Source organism: Hyaena hyaena, unplaced genomic scaffold (genome assembly GCF_003009895.1).
Source record: "Hyaena hyaena isolate Hyena2069 unplaced genomic scaffold, ASM300989v1 scaffold_31, whole genome shotgun sequence".
Classification (NCBI taxonomy): Eukaryota; Metazoa; Chordata; class Mammalia; order Carnivora; family Hyaenidae; genus Hyaena; species Hyaena hyaena.
Genome location: NW_024080664.1, coordinates 4,710,180 through 4,728,658, shown reverse-complemented (window position 1 = coordinate 4,728,658; position 18,479 = coordinate 4,710,180). Strand labels below are relative to the sequence as shown.

At 53.2% G+C, this 18,479-nt stretch overlaps 1 protein-coding gene across 4 annotated transcripts in view; it reads left to right on the top strand.

The window, feature by feature from the left end:
- The window catches only part of AGAP1 (ArfGAP with GTPase domain, ankyrin repeat and PH domain 1), a 538,356-nt gene that overhangs the window by 211,759 nt on the left and 308,118 nt on the right, over positions 1–18,479 (top strand). For all 4 annotated transcript variants that reach the window (XM_039228590.1, XM_039228588.1, XM_039228589.1 and 1 more), the window contains 3 exons: positions 4,313–4,398; positions 7,381–7,522; positions 11,798–11,932. In XM_039228590.1, the coding sequence (XP_039084521.1) occupies positions 4,313–4,398; positions 7,381–7,522; positions 11,798–11,932 (363 nt within the window). The remainder of the gene's footprint in view (positions 1–4,312; positions 4,399–7,380; positions 7,523–11,797; positions 11,933–18,479) is intronic.

Genomic DNA, 18,479 nt, shown 5'->3' with positions numbered 1-18,479 from the left:
GTTTTTGTTTGTTTTATTTATTTTTGAGACAGAGACAGAGCACCAGTGGGGGAGGGGCAGAGAGAGAGGGAGACACAGAATCGGAAGCAGGCTCCAGGCTGTCAGCACAGAGCCCGACGTGGGGCTAGAACTCATGAACTGTGAGATCATGACCTGAGCTGAAGTCGGACACTTAACTGACTCAGCCACCCAGGCGCCCCTGCCCTTTGTTTCTAAAGTAAACTGTAGAGGGGCTCCTGGCTGGCTCAGTAGAGCTTATGACTCTTGATCCCAGGGTTGTGAGTTCAAGCCCCATGTTGGGTGTAGAGATTACTTTATAAAAAAAAATCTTTTAAAAAAAAACTTAAGAAAGTGAGTTTTATTTACATGCCAGACCACATCTCCCCAGTACACAGTGGCCACATTCTAGTTGAGCCTGCCGATGATAAGTAGTAGCAGTTTATCTATAACTTAGTAATCACATTCTTACTGCATAAGCACCTGGCTGAATTTTATCTAATTATTAAATCTTTAGGTTCATGGCAAATAGATAGGAGTACTTAATTTTTTGCCCAATGTATATGTAGTACCAGAAAAAAAATCACCTAAGCCAATTACAGGTGTCTACTAATTGCAGTTGTAAAATACTGAAAAGACATACTAATTCTGTATCCCAGGGGAATGTGAAGTGGTTTTAGAATTGGGAGGGGTCTTTACGGGTGGAAGAAAGGATCCCCCCTCCTTTTAGAGGGTCTAGAGTCCTTTGCCAAGGTTACAAAGGAAACAAGAAGAGGTCGGTGCCAGCCTTTCTTGGCCTGAATGCTGTAATTGAATCATCTCGAAGCATCATTTGCGACAAGACTCCACAAACTCGTCTGAAGGGAAGGGAACGAAAGAGTTGATGTGACATTCACCCCGCAGGTGCCGCAGAGCAGGGCGTGCGGGCGAGGTCTGCAGTTGGCCCCGCGCCATTCCGGGAGGGCTGGGTGCTGGCGCCCCCCAGGAGCTTGCTCCCTGGGGAGGCAGGCGAGGCAGCCGGGCGGCAGAGGGACGCTGGCACTGGGGAGCTCGTGTGGTCGCAGGGACAGGCTGGTCCCCTCCTGCCTGGAGACGCCGCGGCCTAGTGAGGAATCGGTCGTGTGTGGCAGTGTGCCCAGGGCAGTGCCCCGTGCGCTCGGGTGCTGGGGGTGCGGGGCCAGCCCTGTGGCCTGCGTGCCCCCTCAGGTGATGGGGTGTCACAGGGCGGGCCTGAGGCTGAGAGCAGGGCTGAGGCCAGCAGGACCCCTGCGGAGACCCAGCCGAGAAGCCTAGGTGGTTTCAGTGAATACAGACGGTCTGGATGGAGAGGATAAAGGGGCTTCGAAGTGCTCTAGGGATGAGCTGGGTGGCGAGAGAGACCGCGTGCGAGCTCACCCTTGGTGACGGCGTACCTGAGGGCAGAAGCTTGGCATCGGAGGATCTTTCAGTTTACCAGGACGGCTGTGACGATGGGCCAGGGACCGGGGTGCTCAGCACAACGTAGATTTATTCTCCCGCAGTACTGGAGGCCGGAAGTCTAAGGTCACGAAGCAGACCTCTTCCAGGCAGGTCTCCTGGCTTCCCGTGGTTTGGGAGCATCTTTGGTGTTTCTTGGCTGTAAAGCCCCTGCCTTCATCTTCACCACAGTTTCCCCTTTTCTACAGACACCGTCATAGGTTCAGGGGCCCAGATCAATCTGAGGCACTGGGCATTAGGGCTTCAGCAGCGTATGAATGTGGGGGTGCACAGCTCCACCCGCAGTAGCAGTAATGGCGGGACACTGCGTGACATTGATGTGGCTACACAGGATGTGGTGATCAGCTTGCAGATTGGGGGACAATTGATGACCACTGGGGTTTTAAAAATACTTGCTGGGACACCAAGGGTCCCATGCCTGCCTGAAGGCCCCGGAGCGCGCGGCCCCTGTGCCCGCCAGAAAACCGCTGTTCTGTTTCTCCTGAGCACAGGCAGGACTCTGTGGCCGAAAGGACATGTAAGGTGCTGCCCAGACCGGTCCCTGCCACCCGAGGACACGTCTGATGTGGTGTCATGTGACCTGCCTGGCCATCTCTCAACCCCGAGCACAAGTATTTTCCTCTGATGTGAGGGAAATCTGCATGAGATCTGCTCTCGGCAGACTTGGTCTGAAGTGCACTGTCTCCTGGGGCAGTGACTGTCGCCCTCCTTCGGGAGCCTAGATGGAGGCACCAGGAACAGAGGAAAGGGCTTTGAACTTGTACACAAATTCCTGATGGGTTTTCCTGGTCGCCCTCAGTGTGACCAGTCAGGCCTCTGGCAACATGACGGAGGCTCTTCCCACAGCAGATTCCCTGTCCAGCATTGCGCTTTCATGCAAGGCTGAGTTCAGTTCATCTCGTCAGGAAATAGCAGGTTTCCAGCATCTCTTCTTTTAAAAGTTTTAAAAAATACAGAAATGATAGGTTATTCTTGCTACTTGGGCTAACTTTTCTAGTATAAGTAGGCTTATTAAATGCTATGTGTGTCTTTTATAAAAGCGAGTGATGACCTTTGGCAGAAACTGTGAATAATGCTAGTAATCATCACCAGTGGCCTTGCCCTTCAGGTGGGCACCTGCCCGCAGGACGAGGTGGTCCCATTTTACAGCTGGGGACACTGAGGTAGCGAGAGGTGAGGAAGGAAGACAAGTCCCCCAGGTGGCGTGTGGCAGTGTCCGCATCCGCACTGAGCGCTGGCCCAGCATCGGGCCCCGTGGCCGCGTCACCCCGGGGACACGGGGCCTTCTCCTGTATGCCAGAGGTTTCCTGGCTGCCATGCAATCATGACAGCCTGGCTGGGAAGAGGGCGCCGTACCTTTTTACCTACAAGGGATCTGTGATTCGGGGACCAGGAGTCATTGGCTGGTGTTGACATAGGGGCAGATGCACCTGTCACCTTCTCTGTTCTCCGCCCTTTCTCCAGCGCCGTGGCCACGCGGGGGGTCGGAATGGGACTTTGTGTGCTTTATCGGAATGTTGGGAAGTTTTCTTCCATTTTTCGTATCGAGCGGACTGAACACCAGATAAAGCAAGTGGGTTTTACGTGTTGCATCAGTGCCCAGAAAGAGTGTGCATCTGCGTGCGTGTGCACGTCTGTGTGTGCATGTCCGTGTGCGCACACGCGTGCTCGCTTCGGAAGGTGAGCCCCGAGACTGCCCATCTGGAGCCCACGAGACCCCTGGAGGCGGAGGGCGGACGCACAGCCTCTGGGCCGGGAGGCTCTGCAGCCTGGTTCTCCAGGGTGTGGTTGTTCCGGGCGTAGGTGGCGTTTCTGGAAGGTGTCTGGGCCCGAGTCTGAAAATGAGAGCAGGTACTGCTGTGTTCCTCTCTCAGAAACAAGAAGTCAGCATCCTGCTGAGGGTTATTGGCTAGAGTGGATTCAGAGCCTGTAATCTCGAGAGGTAGTTTGTCTTTGGGGCTGACAGAAGGACCAGAAGTGCACGTGTGTCCTGTGTCCACGAGAGGCCTGGCGGTGTGGCCCGGGGCGCTGCGAGGAGGTACACAGGACAGTTGCGTGTCCCTCCCCGCCTGGGCGTGTGCGGGGCCGAGGTGTCGAGGGCCAGCCCCCGTCCCACACATGTACGCACCCACGCACACACACACAGCGCCCCGGCAGCGTCCCTGGTGGTTTCTCGCTAACACGGCGTGCTAACCCCCCTCCCCCCCCAGCCAGCTGCCCCGCTCTGTCTCGACCTGTGCGAGATGCCATCCAGTAGTTCTGTCTAACACGTGTGTAGTAGCTGAGCATCCCCCCCCCCTTACTCGTGCCCCGTGAGTACGGAAACACCATTCCCATGATGTTCTGTGTTTTCCTTTCAAAAACTGGGTTTCTCTTGAGGAGAATACAGGTTCTCAGCCCTTGAATTTATCAAAACATTGTACACTAGGCACCTGTTCAGCATGAAAAATTCGTTCCAGTTTTGCAAAACTCAGCAAGAGAACGATCATTTCAATGCTGTTTCTGAACTCTGTGCATCAACGTGTTCCCAGGGAGAGAGAATTCCCGAATTTACAAACAAAGCCTATGTTAAAACTCTTCCCTTCTCAGCCACGGGTGATCCTGGCATTGCATGGGAGGCTGTGCACTCTAATCAGAAGTGAACACGGGTCCTTAAAGACAAACACTTAAACCTGAGTTCAGTAGTTCTCTTAAAATCCAGTGGTTGCTGGTCCTAAATACTGAGAGTTGCCTCCAGGGCGACGGCCAAGGGTGTATTTTTCCACAAGCGAAGCCCACGTCTGTTTGCCCTGCTCACACCCTGTCTTTCTTGCGTAACCAGATTTTTTGTGTGTGGCAGGTGGCAGATTCAAGAAAGAAATTGTTGTTGATGGACAGAGCTATCTGCTGCTGATTAGAGATGAAGGGGGCCCCCCAGAGGCGCAGGTAAGTATTACAAGCAAATGGTACGAAGCCTTTCTTTGACCTTTGCTTTGGTGTTGAGGTTCCCATTCAACAAAAACGGCTCTAGAAATCAGGTGTGCTCATGAAAGGTGAGGCCCCACGAACCTGTTTTCTCTGATAAACTAATTCTGTTGTTCCTTCAGGCAAAATCCTAGAGCGAAGTTAGGTCTGTGTGGCTGGTTTTCACTTTGTGTTGTTTTGTTTTGTTTTTTCTTAATGTTTATTTATTTTTGAGACAGAGAAAGAGACAGAGTGTGAGGGGCAGAGAGAGGGGGAGACACAGAATCTGAAGCAGGCTCCAGGCTTTGAGCTGTCGGCACAGAGCCTGACGCGGGGCTCAAACTCATGAACCACGCGATCATGACCCGAGCCCAAGTCAGGTGCCTCTCACTTTGTGTTTTTAAGAAGGAAGGAAAAACAGAATTTGTGCTGATTTGTCAACTCTGTTGATTTGACTTCTGGAAAGATAGTCCTCTCCTGCTCCTTGTGAGTGGTTTGCTCACACTGGTCCGGAGTCTGGAAATCCGATGGGGGTGGGGGGAGGGTGGATTCGCTCACTGGGCTTCCTGGCGCGAGTGCGCCTCTGCTGACCCGTGCCACACAGCACAGTCTGGCGTCTCCGGAAGTCCCTAGAAGGCTAGGCATCCTGGAAATAGGGCACAGGTGGTGGGTTACTCATTCTCCATGCGTTATTTTACTTACATAATAACTTACTGGCCCGGTGCATACTGTGAGCCGAATCCAGGAGCGGTGGGCGAATGCCTGCCCTGTGGGGGTCACCCATGGAATCCTGCAGACGACCCCTCGAGAGGATGGGCCGAGGAGCCCTGGCTCCACCGCGGGCGCCGAGGCCGGGACACCTTGCCCGAGGACGGACGTGGTGAAGGGGCACAGACTCAGGCGCTCTGCCTGTGCATGGCACCGACCCCGGGGGACAGAGGCGGGACCCCCCGCTGGCGTCTCAGTCCTGGCGTCTGGCCGTGAGAACGCGCTTACTCGGTTAAACCGAGGACCAGCCCTTGGCTCTAGACGTACTGTGTTCAGGAGCGCTGTGCGCCCAGCGGCTCCCCCTCCTTGAAGATTCCCTCTGTGGGGGGGTTGGAGCAGGTTGTCAGCTTGGAGCCTTTGCAAAGCGACAGGCAGGGTTTGTACAAGATGAGGCAGAGCGTGCTTGAATGCTCGGGGTGGGGGAGAAGCCTGTGTTCAGGTTGCCGGCCCCAGCCACGTGGACACACGACCTTGTTTTCACCGTTTCCCAGTGTTTCCCGAGGCTTTACCCAAGCATAACGGCTTCGCGAATGACATCGTACGACTTTCTTGTGGCTCCTCGTGGCTCCTCGTGTCATCTCAGGGTTGACAAAAACTCTGCCAAGTAACTGGCTTTTTGTGTGCGGCCATTGCTGGAGGCAGCGCCGGGGGTGGGTAGGGGTGTTTACAGAGCGCTCACCACCTGCTGGGTGCCCGGCCACGAGGACACCCTTGGGAGGAAGGGGGGTGGCCTGCATGTCCTCTTCGCGGAGGTGCCCACAGCCTCGGTCTGGTCCCCGGGTCCCCCAGTGCTCTTCAGATGCGCGGGGACACCTCCCCTCACTGCTCGGGAAAACACGCCTCCCGGTGGAGAGAGGGGAAGGCGCAGGCCCTCTGTCAGCCTGGGTCGCCGGCGCCCTGCGCGGGCATCGGGCCTGTCCCAGGATCCGTTCTTTCCAAGATCTCGATCTCCTGTTGTTTCACATTCTCATTTGGACTTCACGCTTGTTTAAATTTCTGTCATGCACAGTTTCCACATGGAACGGACTATGCTTTTCAATCACACGTGAAGTCAGAGCTTTACCCACCGGAAATCCGCCCACACACACGGGAGCTGGGGCCTTGGCTGTCACAACTGACCTAGGAACTGCCGCTTCTCAGAGAAGGGGAACAGGATGAACGTTGTTATTACTTATTTTTCCATTTTCCCCTGGGAAGTGCAGGATCTTTGGTACCAGACCGGCTTTTGATTCTGCTGGTGCAATCACGTGCGACCCTGGGCAGCCGCTGAGCTTCTGGGACCTTCCTTTCAGTCGGCTCCGGCCTTCCCAGGCGGTTACGCGCACTGAACAGGACAGTGCGTGCCCAGCAGCACAGTCACCTGCCCCGAGGGAGCTTTGCTGTAGCTTCACCTGGATGCAGTTGTAAAATGAGAACAAAATGGCAAGAGCCAGGTGGTGGCGCGGTTTTCCTGTTTTTCTCGGATTTTTGCCAGTTTTGTTAATTAGCTTTGTAAATCTCTCCAGCCGTAAGTGGTAATGTCCTCACACGGTGCTTTAAGAATTGAGTGGCAGGGGCGCCCAGTTGGCCCGGTCAGTGGAGCATACGGCTCTTGATCTCAGGGTTGTGAGTTCGAGCCCCACGTTGGGCGTGGAGGTTACTATAAAAATTTTTTAAAAAAGAATTCAGTGGCATCTGATCTTTCCAGCACAAAGACCTCTTGTGAGAAGGAGGAGGCTGACAGCCTGGGTGGGGGATTTCTGAGCAGGCTGTGGGAGCCCAGAGGAGGAGCCCCCCCGCCCCGCCCATCCCAGAGAGATCCCGCAAAGCTTCTGGAAGGCTCTGGAAGGGAGTTAGTGTGAAACAGAGAGCTTTAGAGGTACCATCTGTGCCCGTCTTCTGACTTTGAGAGGCTCTGCACGAGGCCGGGTTTGGCTGGATCCAGACAGAGAGGAGGTGTCCACAGGAGAACGTGTCTGGTTTGCATTCCTTGGAGATGCGGTGGCCTGGGTGGGAAGGGGGTGAAGGTCCCGTTCCAGGCTGTTGGGAGGATGTTAGTGACACCATAGCAGCATGTTACAGCCAGGGTCAGGCATCAGACTTGGCCTGCCCCTGGGGCTGCCGGCCACGCGTCCTGTGCTCACGCAGATGCTGTTCCCACCCTTTCTCTCCCAGAGCCCTGTCCCTCAGCTCCTTCTCCCCTTCTTCTCTCCCCAGTTTGCCATGTGGGTGGACGCTGTTATATTTGTCTTCAGCTTAGAGGATGAGATCAGCTTCCAGACCGTTTACCACTACTACAGTCGGATGGCCAACTACCGGAACACGAGCGAGATCCCTCTGGTTCTGGTGGGGACGCAGGGTGAGTGCCGTCCACGTGCTGCACGTGGAGCTTAAGTGAAGTCCCGGCCCCTGTTTTTGGCTGGAGGAGCGTGAAAATGCTCTGAAGAAGAAATAATTTCCCACTAAATCCCTGAAACTGAAATTGTCACATTTCCTGATTTGATTCTGTGGAGAAATCACCCTGTCAGCACCCACAAAATATAACCCTCCCCAGGTGCTCTAGGGAAAATAAAGTCTGTTTTCTCTCTTTTTCTGTAGGAGGGATATCTTCATTCCTTTGGTTATGTAAAACAGTTTATAAGCAATTAAAACTTGGTTTATGTAAAAAAGTTTATTTTAACTTTTGGTGCATCCTTAAAACCTTACCAAGTTCTCATACACAGCAGTGTTATTTCGGTCCATTTGTTATGTGTTATGATCTGTGGCTAAATTTTTACCTAACTGTAGGTAGGCCCCTCAGAGTCGAGAATTAACCCTGGATGAGCACATTTCTTGTTTTCTTCTAGGTCACTTAAAACTTGGCATCTTAGCAGAGTGACATATCTCTTAAGTGGCCTTGTTCTCAGTCACATTCACTGACGCACTGGTGCCTACCGTCTGGGTGTTCAGTATGAGGCCACGTAGAATGTTAAGAACCAGGTGACAGGTTAAGTTTAAAAACTGCTTTCTCAGAAACAGGGGCGACTTAGAACATAATCGTGTCAAGAAAACTTGGATTATGCCTTCATCTATTTTTTCTTTTGTCCTTATTTCCTGTGCTGTTTTTGTGAATTTCCTTGGAACATCCACCTCTGGTCTGCCTTTCTCCAAGCCCTGATGGGAGATTTTTCTAGGCAGGAACTGGGCTGTGTTGAAGAAACAGGCGTAGCTAGCTGTTTGCGTGGTACCGGCTCTAGTGTGCGGAGAGTGAGCTCAGGCGTGGGGCCGGTGTGTGCGTTGCATGGACGAAAGAAGCGTGGAATCGGCTGAAAGCATCATGTCTGTGTGCTCGATGTGAAACGTTAGGGTCAGGGCTCACGGGGAGCACCCCCCGCGCTCTTGCAGCACGCTCTTCTCGGCCAGTGGCCTCAGCCCCGAAACCTTGAGAGCCCTTGGATTCCTGCAGCCGACGGGAAAGACGTTCTTTATGCCCCGAGCGCCCTCTAGTGGTCTCAGGAAACAAGGGCGCGCCAGTACGAAGAAGGAAGGTTCTTGTCCTGATACAAGGAGTGGGCATGTTCGAGGTGACATCCTGAAAATCCTCAGTAGTGGTTTAGAGTGGGTGACCTGTCTAAAGCACATCCTGCTTTAAAAAGATGCAGCGACTCCTTCCCAACAAGCACTGCTCCCGGCAGGCCAGCCCAGGGCACTTCTGAGCAAAATCAGAGACTGAGGGTGGGCATCTCCTTACCACCCGCCCGAGTTAATGGGTTTCTATTTAAGACTCAGAATGTCTTTTTTTCTGGGGAGCCACTGTGACAGGGAGCAGGGACTTGTTCAGTCTAGGCCGGGAGGTCGTTTGTGATCCACCTGTTGCCATCTTTCACAGCTGGGGTTTTGGCAGCGGAGAGTGGAGTGGGGCGTCCGGCCCCTGGGCTTGGGGCCACGTGGTCTTGGCATCAGCGCATCCTGGCTGCGTGACCTTGACTGCCACCTCCTGGGGTCACCTCTTAGGGCCACCTCTTGTAGCCGAGTTTAAGTGGAGGAGCTTGTGTACGGCACTGGAAGCATCCATGGGCACGCACGCAGAAGAGAAGTGGTTGCCATTATAGCTCAGTAATCAGTTTCCCTGGGCGCCTGGTTGGGATGCCGGAAGCACGTCCCTCTCTCTTCCCTTCCCTGGGAATGAGCGCGGCTGACTGTGTCCCACCGCAGCCGCAGGAAGGCACACGTACCCGTGCCCCCCCACCAGGATGGTCCCTGCATTTGTAGAGGAGGAAGAGGACCCCGGGGAAGCCCTCCTGCGGTCCCCGGCTGCAAAGACCTACCCCTTTTAATCCCTGCTGACTGTATAAGCATCTGCTGAGTGAGCCCATTTGATCTGAAGAGGCCACAGGTGAGTGAGCACCTGAGCCGGGAAGCCCGGGGGGAGGAGGGGTTCCTGGCAGTCTCTTCACACTCGTTTGTGAGATGATGTTCAGACTTCAGCATGGCCCCATCGCAAACGAACAGGACGCGAGTATTATCGATTAGGGACCTCTTGGTCCTGAATCAGACCTCTGACTTCCAGAGTGCCCTAGAAGTCCCCCAGCGGCGAGAGGGTGGAGCTAGTGTGGGCTTCTGGAAGGTTCCACCCCTAGGTACTTGTTAACTGCTTGCAGACTTGCTTTCTGTGAAGTCTGCACCCTTGTGCTTTTGCACGGGTTTTATGGGATGCTGCAGATACAAGGTGGGTCAGGCTACAGATAGGGACTCTGGGCTTTCCCTCCCCGGAGCTGGGGTTGGTGGCCTAGAGGCAGGAGGGTCTGGAATGGGAAAGATGAACGATTAACGTTCGTCCCTTTGGGATGCGTGGCATGTGGCGCTGCCTTGTCCACGGGCGGGAGGAGGGGCTCTGGGAATACGTGTGCCCTCGTGCTGGAGCCAGGGACCCTATGTGAAGGTCCTGTCAATGGACATTTCTGAACAAGCTGGTTTTGCGATGTTTGCTAAGCAGGTTCTATTTTTAAATGCTTGCAGATTAAGTTGATTTGAGAGAGAGAAAGGCATGAGCCCTGAACAGACACAGAGTCACGGATGGAATGAAAAAGCAGGCTTGTGTCACCCTGACTGAGACCTGGTGCAGACGGGACACGGCCACATCCGTGACGTGTCGCGGTCCCTGGGAAGATGAGACGGGACAGAAGCGGGCTGGGCATCCCACGGAGGAAAGGGGGCTGTGGAAGTGTCAGGGACTCCAGGCCACGATAAATCATCAGCTGGATTGACAACAGATTTCAGGCTCCCCCCCACCCATCCGTTTCCCTAAAAGGTGTTTACACCTTTAAAAAATTTGTCTTTTTCTTAAGTGTTGTGAAATCTAGGTCAAATTTGTTAACCTTTAAGGATAAGACAGGGCCAAGTAGATGTTCTTTGAAGAGATCCCTCTAACAGACCTTGCCGGGGAATGTTCTGGAACATCTCCTGAGGTGGCAGAGGTCATTGTGAAAGAGGCATGAATCAGAGTTAGTCTTGATTTCTCTGAGGCAAACTCACGTCAGGCCCGTTCCCTAGGGCTGAAAATAAAGTAGGAAGCTAAGTAAGAAAAAAGAGAGGGGGAAAAATGAATAAATTCTTCCCTCGAGATGCCCCTTTTTCATACTTAAAAAAGTTAAATGTCCCATGCACTTCCTGCCTCCAAGTGAACAAAATATAGAAGGTCATTGCCCTCTCACACGACTTCTCTCGGGCTGCACTTCCTCCGACTAGTGGGGGAAAACCTTGGTGGATTTTTGTTTAAGGAGCGTCCGGATGTCGGTTTCCTGCCGCACCGGAGCCTTCAAGCCCGCGGGAAAGCTTCGCGGCAGGAGAAGGCCGTGCAAAGGGCGGGCTGCCTCACACCCTCCTCCGTGGCCGCCACATCCTGACCTTCCTGTGCTGGCGTGTCCGAGGCTGGCACCCAGGATGGGCTGGGGCGGAGGCATCTCGGGGGAGAAAAAAGGCTGATTTTTCTTTTTTTAGGGGACTGATGGCAGGTGCCTGGCATCTCCATTCTGCCGCCCAGACGTCCCCATCTGTCTCCCGATCCTGCAGGAAGTGGGTCTGCTCGGCAGCAACTCTGTTGGACCCAAGGGCGCGGTTCGCACCCCGCCCTGCCCACCCCTGCCTCAGCCTCCCTCAAACACAGCAGCCTCTCCCCTGCGGGTAGCGGCCGGTGCGCCCTGAACACGGGCTGCCCTGGACTCACACCGAACACCTGGACCGCCCCCCGCCCCCCCCCGCCGACCTGGTGCCCCCCGCGGAGCACAGACTGTCCCTGTGGCATCCCCGGGGCATCCCTGGGCCAGAACGGCCCGGACCCCAAAGGGGGGCTCTGGGCGCGCGCCGCACCTGCGGCAGTTGCGCTCCCAGAACGCATTTCGTAGGTGCTTTGTGCACCGAGTCACCTGCAGGTAGCGAGCGTGGGGTGTTTTTCTCCGTTTCGTTGTCCTCCGGAGCCACATTAACGCCTTTCTCCTGGTCTTTCCGGGTGTCCCTTTTTGAGATGCTTACTTGCAGGGTGAACTAGGCTTGAAAGCCCCCAGGGCATCATCACGTGGGGGCGTTTTTACGCCGCGAGACGCAGCCCGAGCCTCGCGTGGTCACCGTGTCGCCGCATTTTGCCCGTCTGTTCCAGATGCCATAACTTCCACCAACCCGCGGGTCATCGACGACGCCCGGGCGCGGAAGCTGTCCAGCGACCTGAAGAGGTGCACCTACTACGAGACGTGCGCCACCTACGGGCTGAACGTGGAGCGCGTGTTCCAGGACGGTAAGCGCCCACGTGACCGCAGCCCCGCCTCCGCCCGCTGTGTGAGCGCAGGCGCCACGTGACCGCCCGCGTTCAAGGCCAGGCCTTGCTCAGGGCCTCCCGCGGTGTGTTGGACTCGACACTTGCCGCTTCTTCTCCGCTGTAGCTACTGGTTCTTAATCCAGGCCGGTTCCTAACACTGGGCTAAGTACCGCACGTGAGGCTTTGAGGAGAGTAAACTGAGAAAAAGGAGCCAAGTTTGCCTCCCCCCCCCCCCCCCAAAAAAAAGCCCAGTCGCACGTCATTTCCCAGCTGCCGCAGGGCTGAGCCCGCACCCCCGGGCAGGAACGGTTTCTTCGTGATCCAGTCACTGTGAGCCCCACCCCCGGGACCAGCGCAGGGTGGGGCGGATGGGGAGCGGGGTCTCTGGGGGCGGGGCCTCGGGAAGGTGGGGGGAGCCCCGCCTCCCGCAAAGTGCCCCGCCCGGGTCCGGGTCTCGGGGCGTGAGTCCTGGGCCCCCGCCTTCCCGGGCCGCAGCCGCAGCCGCGGCGCAGACGGGCTCCGGGGCGAGTGGTAGTGAGGCGCCTGCCCTTGCAGGGCTCCTGGGTGCGCTCGGCTAAGTGACCGGATTCGTTTTCAGATGGGACTGTGGGGCTTGCACACTTTGACCTTTTTTTTTCTTTTTTTTTTTATTGCAAAAGTCGTGTCCGTTTCCAGAGCGCATTTTCTTCCCCTTTCCTGAAGCACCGCCTTGTTCTAAGCTTTCGGGGTCTCTCCTGTGCAGTGGCCCACCCTACCCCCTTCTCAGCACGTGTGTCCTCCGGGGAGCTTTGTACCCCGCGGTCCTCACTGCCACCCAGGGCGCGTCTGAAGCCGCAGCATCCCGCTGAGGCCCCTGGGCTCCTCCCCGCCTTCCTCCTGCCCCGCTCGTTTGTGGGGTGTCGGGCCCCACGTGCAGCTGGTGGGGGAGCGCAGGCCCGCGTTTGCAGCACCTTGAGTGTTCGCCCATGAAGAGCCACGCACAGAAGCGCAGGGGTTCCGGGGGGGCGTCCTGCGGGGCAGGGTCGCCGTCTGCCTCCGAGCAGCCCAAGCCCTGTGAGGCCAAACGGTCACAGCGCCTCTCTGGCCCTTCTGCGGAAGGCATGCCGGTCCCTGATGGCGACGTTCAGAATTTCCTTGTATGGGTTAGCCTATTCTCACCTTACCTGTGATTGCCTTACCTGTGCGTTTATTGCAATCGTGAGCTTTCCATAAATAAGTGAGCTCCTACATCATAATCCTAAGAATTAGTTAACCCTCAGGGAGGCCCCTGCCCTGCACCCGGAGTGTGGTGGAAGCACTTTGCAAGTTGGCGCGCCAGCAGGGGGAGGGGAAGGGCCTTTCCAAACATCGCCTCTCACATAACATTAAAGTGTTTCCGTTGTTGTGATTTGAATGGTGAAGCACATTACGCTGTTAGCGTGTTTTCCCAAGCTTAGGGGATTTCAGTACATTGTGTTACTTCTCCTTTTAGAAACAGGGCATTCCCATTAAATATTTGGACTTAATGGGATTGTACAGAGTCAGGAAAGGCAATGCTCCTGATACTACAGCTTCTGTGACTGTTATTATGATTTTGTCTTTAAAAATATTTCTGTTTAGATGAAGATAAATGTTAAAAATAAACTTAGGGTTGGGGCACCGAAGTCGATTAAGCAATTGACTCTTGACATCGGCTCAGGTCATGATCTCACAGTTTGTGGGTTCAAGGCCAGCATTGGGCTCTGTGCTGTCAGTGCAAAGCCCGCTTGGGATTCCCCCCCCTCTCAAAATAGATACATGAAACTTAAAAAAATAAGGGTTTACTTTTACTTTGTAGGGTAATTATATGGTATATCTTTTTATTAGGTCATACATAAACTCCTTAATTGTTACTGGTAAAAGTTCCTGTCCGAGTGGAGACTGTGCTCAGTACTTAGAAATTGCAAAGAGTAAGAATCTATTTTAATCTTTAAGGAAAAAACACTTCGGTTTAGAGTTCAAGAAATGAAGGCTCAGAAAAATTACCTAATTGGACCAAAGGCTTTGGGCCTGGATTGGACGCCTGCCTTGGGAGCAAGAACCCAGAGCCTTAACCATCCTGTCATTAAAACGGCAGGGACCTGGGTCCTGCCCACTCACCTGGGGGAAGGCTGGGCAGAGGGAGGCAGGGGCGCAGGTACATCGCCCACTCGCAGACTCAAATCCTGCAGATTTCTCTTCTGATTTTCTGGGGAGCCTTAGAACTCATTTTTATGTTTGCACTTTTTATGTTTGCATTCTAGAAAGAGAAAGAGCGCAGGTAGTTTCTTTGTAACATTTAGTTTATTGCTGAATGAAAAAGAGGAGCTGGTCTGTTACCTCAGCCAGACCTTGTTTGTACCTGCCGCCCAGCCAAGCTTGCTAGTCCACTGGCTCTCCAGGTTTCTTTTTTAAGGGACCAGAGACTTTTAGTCTTTGCTTCTTTACCTCTGCCTTCTTAGTGTCCTGAAAGTGAAGACAGAATGTCTGTTTACTTTTCTCTCCATGGTGCCCTTTAAAAAAAAATTTTTTTTAATGTTTTATTTACTTCTGAGAGAGAGAGAGCGAGCGAGCGTGAGCAGGGGAGGGTCAGAGAGAGAGGGAGATACAGAATCCGAAACAGGCTCCAGGCTCTGAGCTGTCAGCATAGAGCCTGATGCAGGGCTCGAACTCACAAACCGTGAGATCATGACCTGAACCGAAGTTGGATGCTTAATCGACTGAGCCACCCAGGCACCCCTCCATGGTGCCATTTTCAAATGGCTCCTGGAAAGTAATTCAGGAGGGAGCGTCATTAGCACCAGCGGAGTAAGGAGGCACAGAGGTAGTTGGATTCATTCATTCATTCATTGAGTCCCTCACCAGAGCACCAGCCTTGCACCCACCATGCCTCTGGTTCAAGGTAGAGAACAGAGGGCCTTTGCGAGGTCAGAGTCCAAGTATGCAGAGACCTAAGCTTGCTCCGTGCCCCAGGGAGGAGGAGGAATGTGACCCATCAGGTCGCTTCCTGTCACCTGCTCACAGAGGTTCCAGATCCTACTACTGCTGAGTGTGTGTGGCTCGCGGAGCAGAACTCTCTGGCCTCCATCAGGGGTTCCCATAAATAAGATTCACCTTCTGAGAATGCGCGTGATCACTGGTTCTGCGTCTGGGCTGCTGGGCGACGTGGCCAGGGTTACCCATTTGTTTGGAGAGCCCTTTGGGGAGACCTGGGCCCCTGCAGGCTGGACCACAGGGGATTGAAGCAGTCTGGGGCTGAATGTGCACCCCCCCCCATGTCTCTCAGTCTGTCCAATTCTGTGCAGTTCTGTTTGCCACCTCCCCCCTCCCCCCGGCCGTGTCTGGGAGATCAGCTACAGGTATTGTATTTTTAACATTATCACGGTGATTTCTGTGTTGGTGTTATATTTTTTGGGACCCCTGGTTATCTGTTCTCTCGGGAGCCTGGATACAGGAAGATATAGGATTACAGGAAAATAAAGTTCATTCTCTGCAGACATTGTTTCTCTGATGCTATGATTCTCACTAAAGAGGAGTTGCACTCACTCCCTAAGGGAACCACCGGAGTGGGAGAAGCCCTTGCAGCGACACATCTTTTGTGCCATTTTAGTTGAGTCCCCAGGTAGGTGAAGGAGGGTAGTGTTGGTGATGCGAGTTTTCAACCTAGACATTCAGGGACAACTTACGATGATTATGACTCAGTGACAAAAGTAAATTCTTCCCCTAGAAGACCAAGCAGTGCTGAAAGGTAGTAAAAAGTCGTGAAACCATTAGCAGGCGCCATCTTGGGAAGGGGACAGTGGGCTCTGCCAGTGGGCTCTCCTCACGATAGAGCCTTTGGGATTTTAGTTTCCTCAAGGTGGAGTTTGGAAACGGTGAATCATACTCTCTTTTTTGAACATTTTAAAATTTCCTGTCCTGCATTGAATGTCCTTGCTTACAGCTTCTTCTGTTTTTGTTTTGCTGACTGTGCCTGTGTGATGGCCATGTGCCGACTATATAGTGATCTATGCCACAGTGTAGTTCTTTCCTTCAAACTGAGTACGAGGTAGAATTGGGTTTTTGTTTGTTTTGACCTTTTATGGACTAGAGCCAATCGATCCCCTAAGTTTTTTGGGGGGAGTGTGTTTTATAATTTTTTAATTATGGCATCTGACTGGTATGTGACATTTTAAAGATGCCTGATATCTAAGGAAAAGGGGGTTCCCTTTCATACAGAAGGAGTAGAACTTACTGGTGTTACCAGAGAATTAATCTGTCCTTACCCGAGCTGCTTTATGCCCTTTTCCTCTCTCCCCACTCCCTCTCCTAAAATGAGCCAATAGAGAGATTTGTGTTTGTAAAACGCTATGGTTTTATCTATGGGTTTCCTGTAACGAGTCCCGACACCAGCTGTTTTGTATGCAGAATTTAATATCCTGAACACGTACATTCTAAAGTTGTAGCCATTTGTTAAGTCCCACCTGAAAGCATCGTGTTAGCAGTCACAGCACACCCCCCAGTAAAGCTTAAACTCCTCGCCTTCTTCAACTTGCACTCAGGGTAACGGGAAAGCCTGCAGGCAGCATAGTTTGCTCCGACAGTAATTGCTGGACCTGGTTAAGATCCTTATAAACCAAGATCTAGATAAATTACAAATTAACATCTGTCTGCTTGACCCTCCCCAAGACGGCTGGGTTTTGTCACTGGGTTGTCCATTCACAGACTGAACACTGTCCAGTTCAGTGATCTCGCGTGGAAGACCGTTCATCCTAGAACAGAATAGATGTTCCACGTTCTAGTAAAAGGAAACAGTTGGGTTTTAGGTGCACGTGGGTGGAGAGGGCGGGCCTCTGTCTGCCCGTTGCTGGTGCTACCACAACCCAAACCTCAGGCTTCCGGGGCTCACACACAGCCGGGCTATAGTGATCTACCCTGTCTGACGACGTGGTCCTATTCTACAATGATCCACATCAGGCTCCTAGCACCGTCACGCCAGCTCTTCACAGCCGTGTCTCGGGTCACGCTCTGGAAAGCGCTTTGATAGATGCTGTTCCCTAGGTTCCCCCCAGCCTGCTTGTGGCTCCCCTGGGCGCAGGTACCCCATGCTCAGGGCTGAGCCGGGGGTGGGAAGGGGGGACTGCTTGACTGGCCCGGGGGGGTTTCGGTAAGTCAGGGAGCCTCCGTTGGCTTTCTGTCCTCTGCTTCCAAAGATGGGAATCCTGATGTACTAAGAATCCCATTTCGCATGAAATGTCTGCAGCTGCCTGGGCCTAATTGCGGGAGCGTCCAACTTGAGAGTCACTGTATTAATGAGCCTGGTTTGTACAGCCTAATTGCACGTGTTAGAGCATCATTAAGAGGGAGCAATCTTCAGGGATTTTGCTGCGAGTGCTGCCTCGTCCTGTGCTGTGGTGTTTTGCTGACGCCACAGTCTTTTGTTTGTGCCACTAAAGGATGTGTCCATCCGTTCTGTCCCGTGCTCTCCTGGAACCAGCTTAATTTTCATTGCAGGGGTGCCCTCTGTTATTATTTGTTTTGCTGCTGCTGGTTTTCTCTTTATTGTGTTAGAGACTGGGTCGGAGTCCATTTATTTTTCTGTTTGGTAGATTTCCCTTTTCTAAAGGAGCACTTCCAATAGTAGGGTTTTTCACGGTTAGAGGCAAGCGATATGTGTGTGTACAGCTGGCCTTGAATAATACATACTGAAGAGCCATTACGGGTCTGTGTGTATTTCTTTTAATCATTTGTAATAATGACGAATATTTATGTCACAGTTTAAGGGCTTGGTGTAAAATAGTAGATCTTAACAGGCCCCGTTTACCACCGAGGTCGGGCCTGTGTGTCCTTTTCTGACCATGGCTTTCTGTGCCTCTGTGCCTGTCACTCCCCGTGTCCCCATTCCCTCCTCCCCTCCCCCCCCCACCCTTGGTGCAGCCTCACTGCCCTCACTGCACTGAAAAGTTGGACATTCAAGACTTCCTGGGACAGATGGGTAGTTAGTTTATATAATGATGGGGCAAATTTCAGCTGCTTAAATTATACTTTAGTCAGGGGTGTTAATATTTAAAATTGTTTTTTAATGTTTATTGATGTATTTTGAGAGGGAGGGGGAGAGAAGAGAGAGAGAGAGAGAGAGAGAGAGAGAGAGAGAGAGAGAATCCCAAGCAGGCACCTCACTGTCAGTACAGAACGTGATGTGGGGCTCATACCCACAAACCGCAAGATCATGACCTGAGCCGAAAACCAGAGTCAGATGCTTAACCAGCTCAGCCACCCAGGTGCCCCTAGGGGGTTAGTATTTTAGAACTTTCTAAGAACAAGGATGAAAGTTATGTATGTTTGGCCAAAATAGGAGAAAGAAAGAGCAGGAAGAGGCTCTCAGGTTCCTCTACAGGGAGTTGGTCGAGTCCAGTGCCTCAGGCCGTGGCCCCAGTTTGGCCGCCCTTCTCTGCGGTCATCATTAACGATGAGTGTCATTGGCTGTCAACTGCCTGGCCGAGTGGTCAAATCCCACGGAAGTGAGAACCCGCAAGTTGACTCCAAAAGA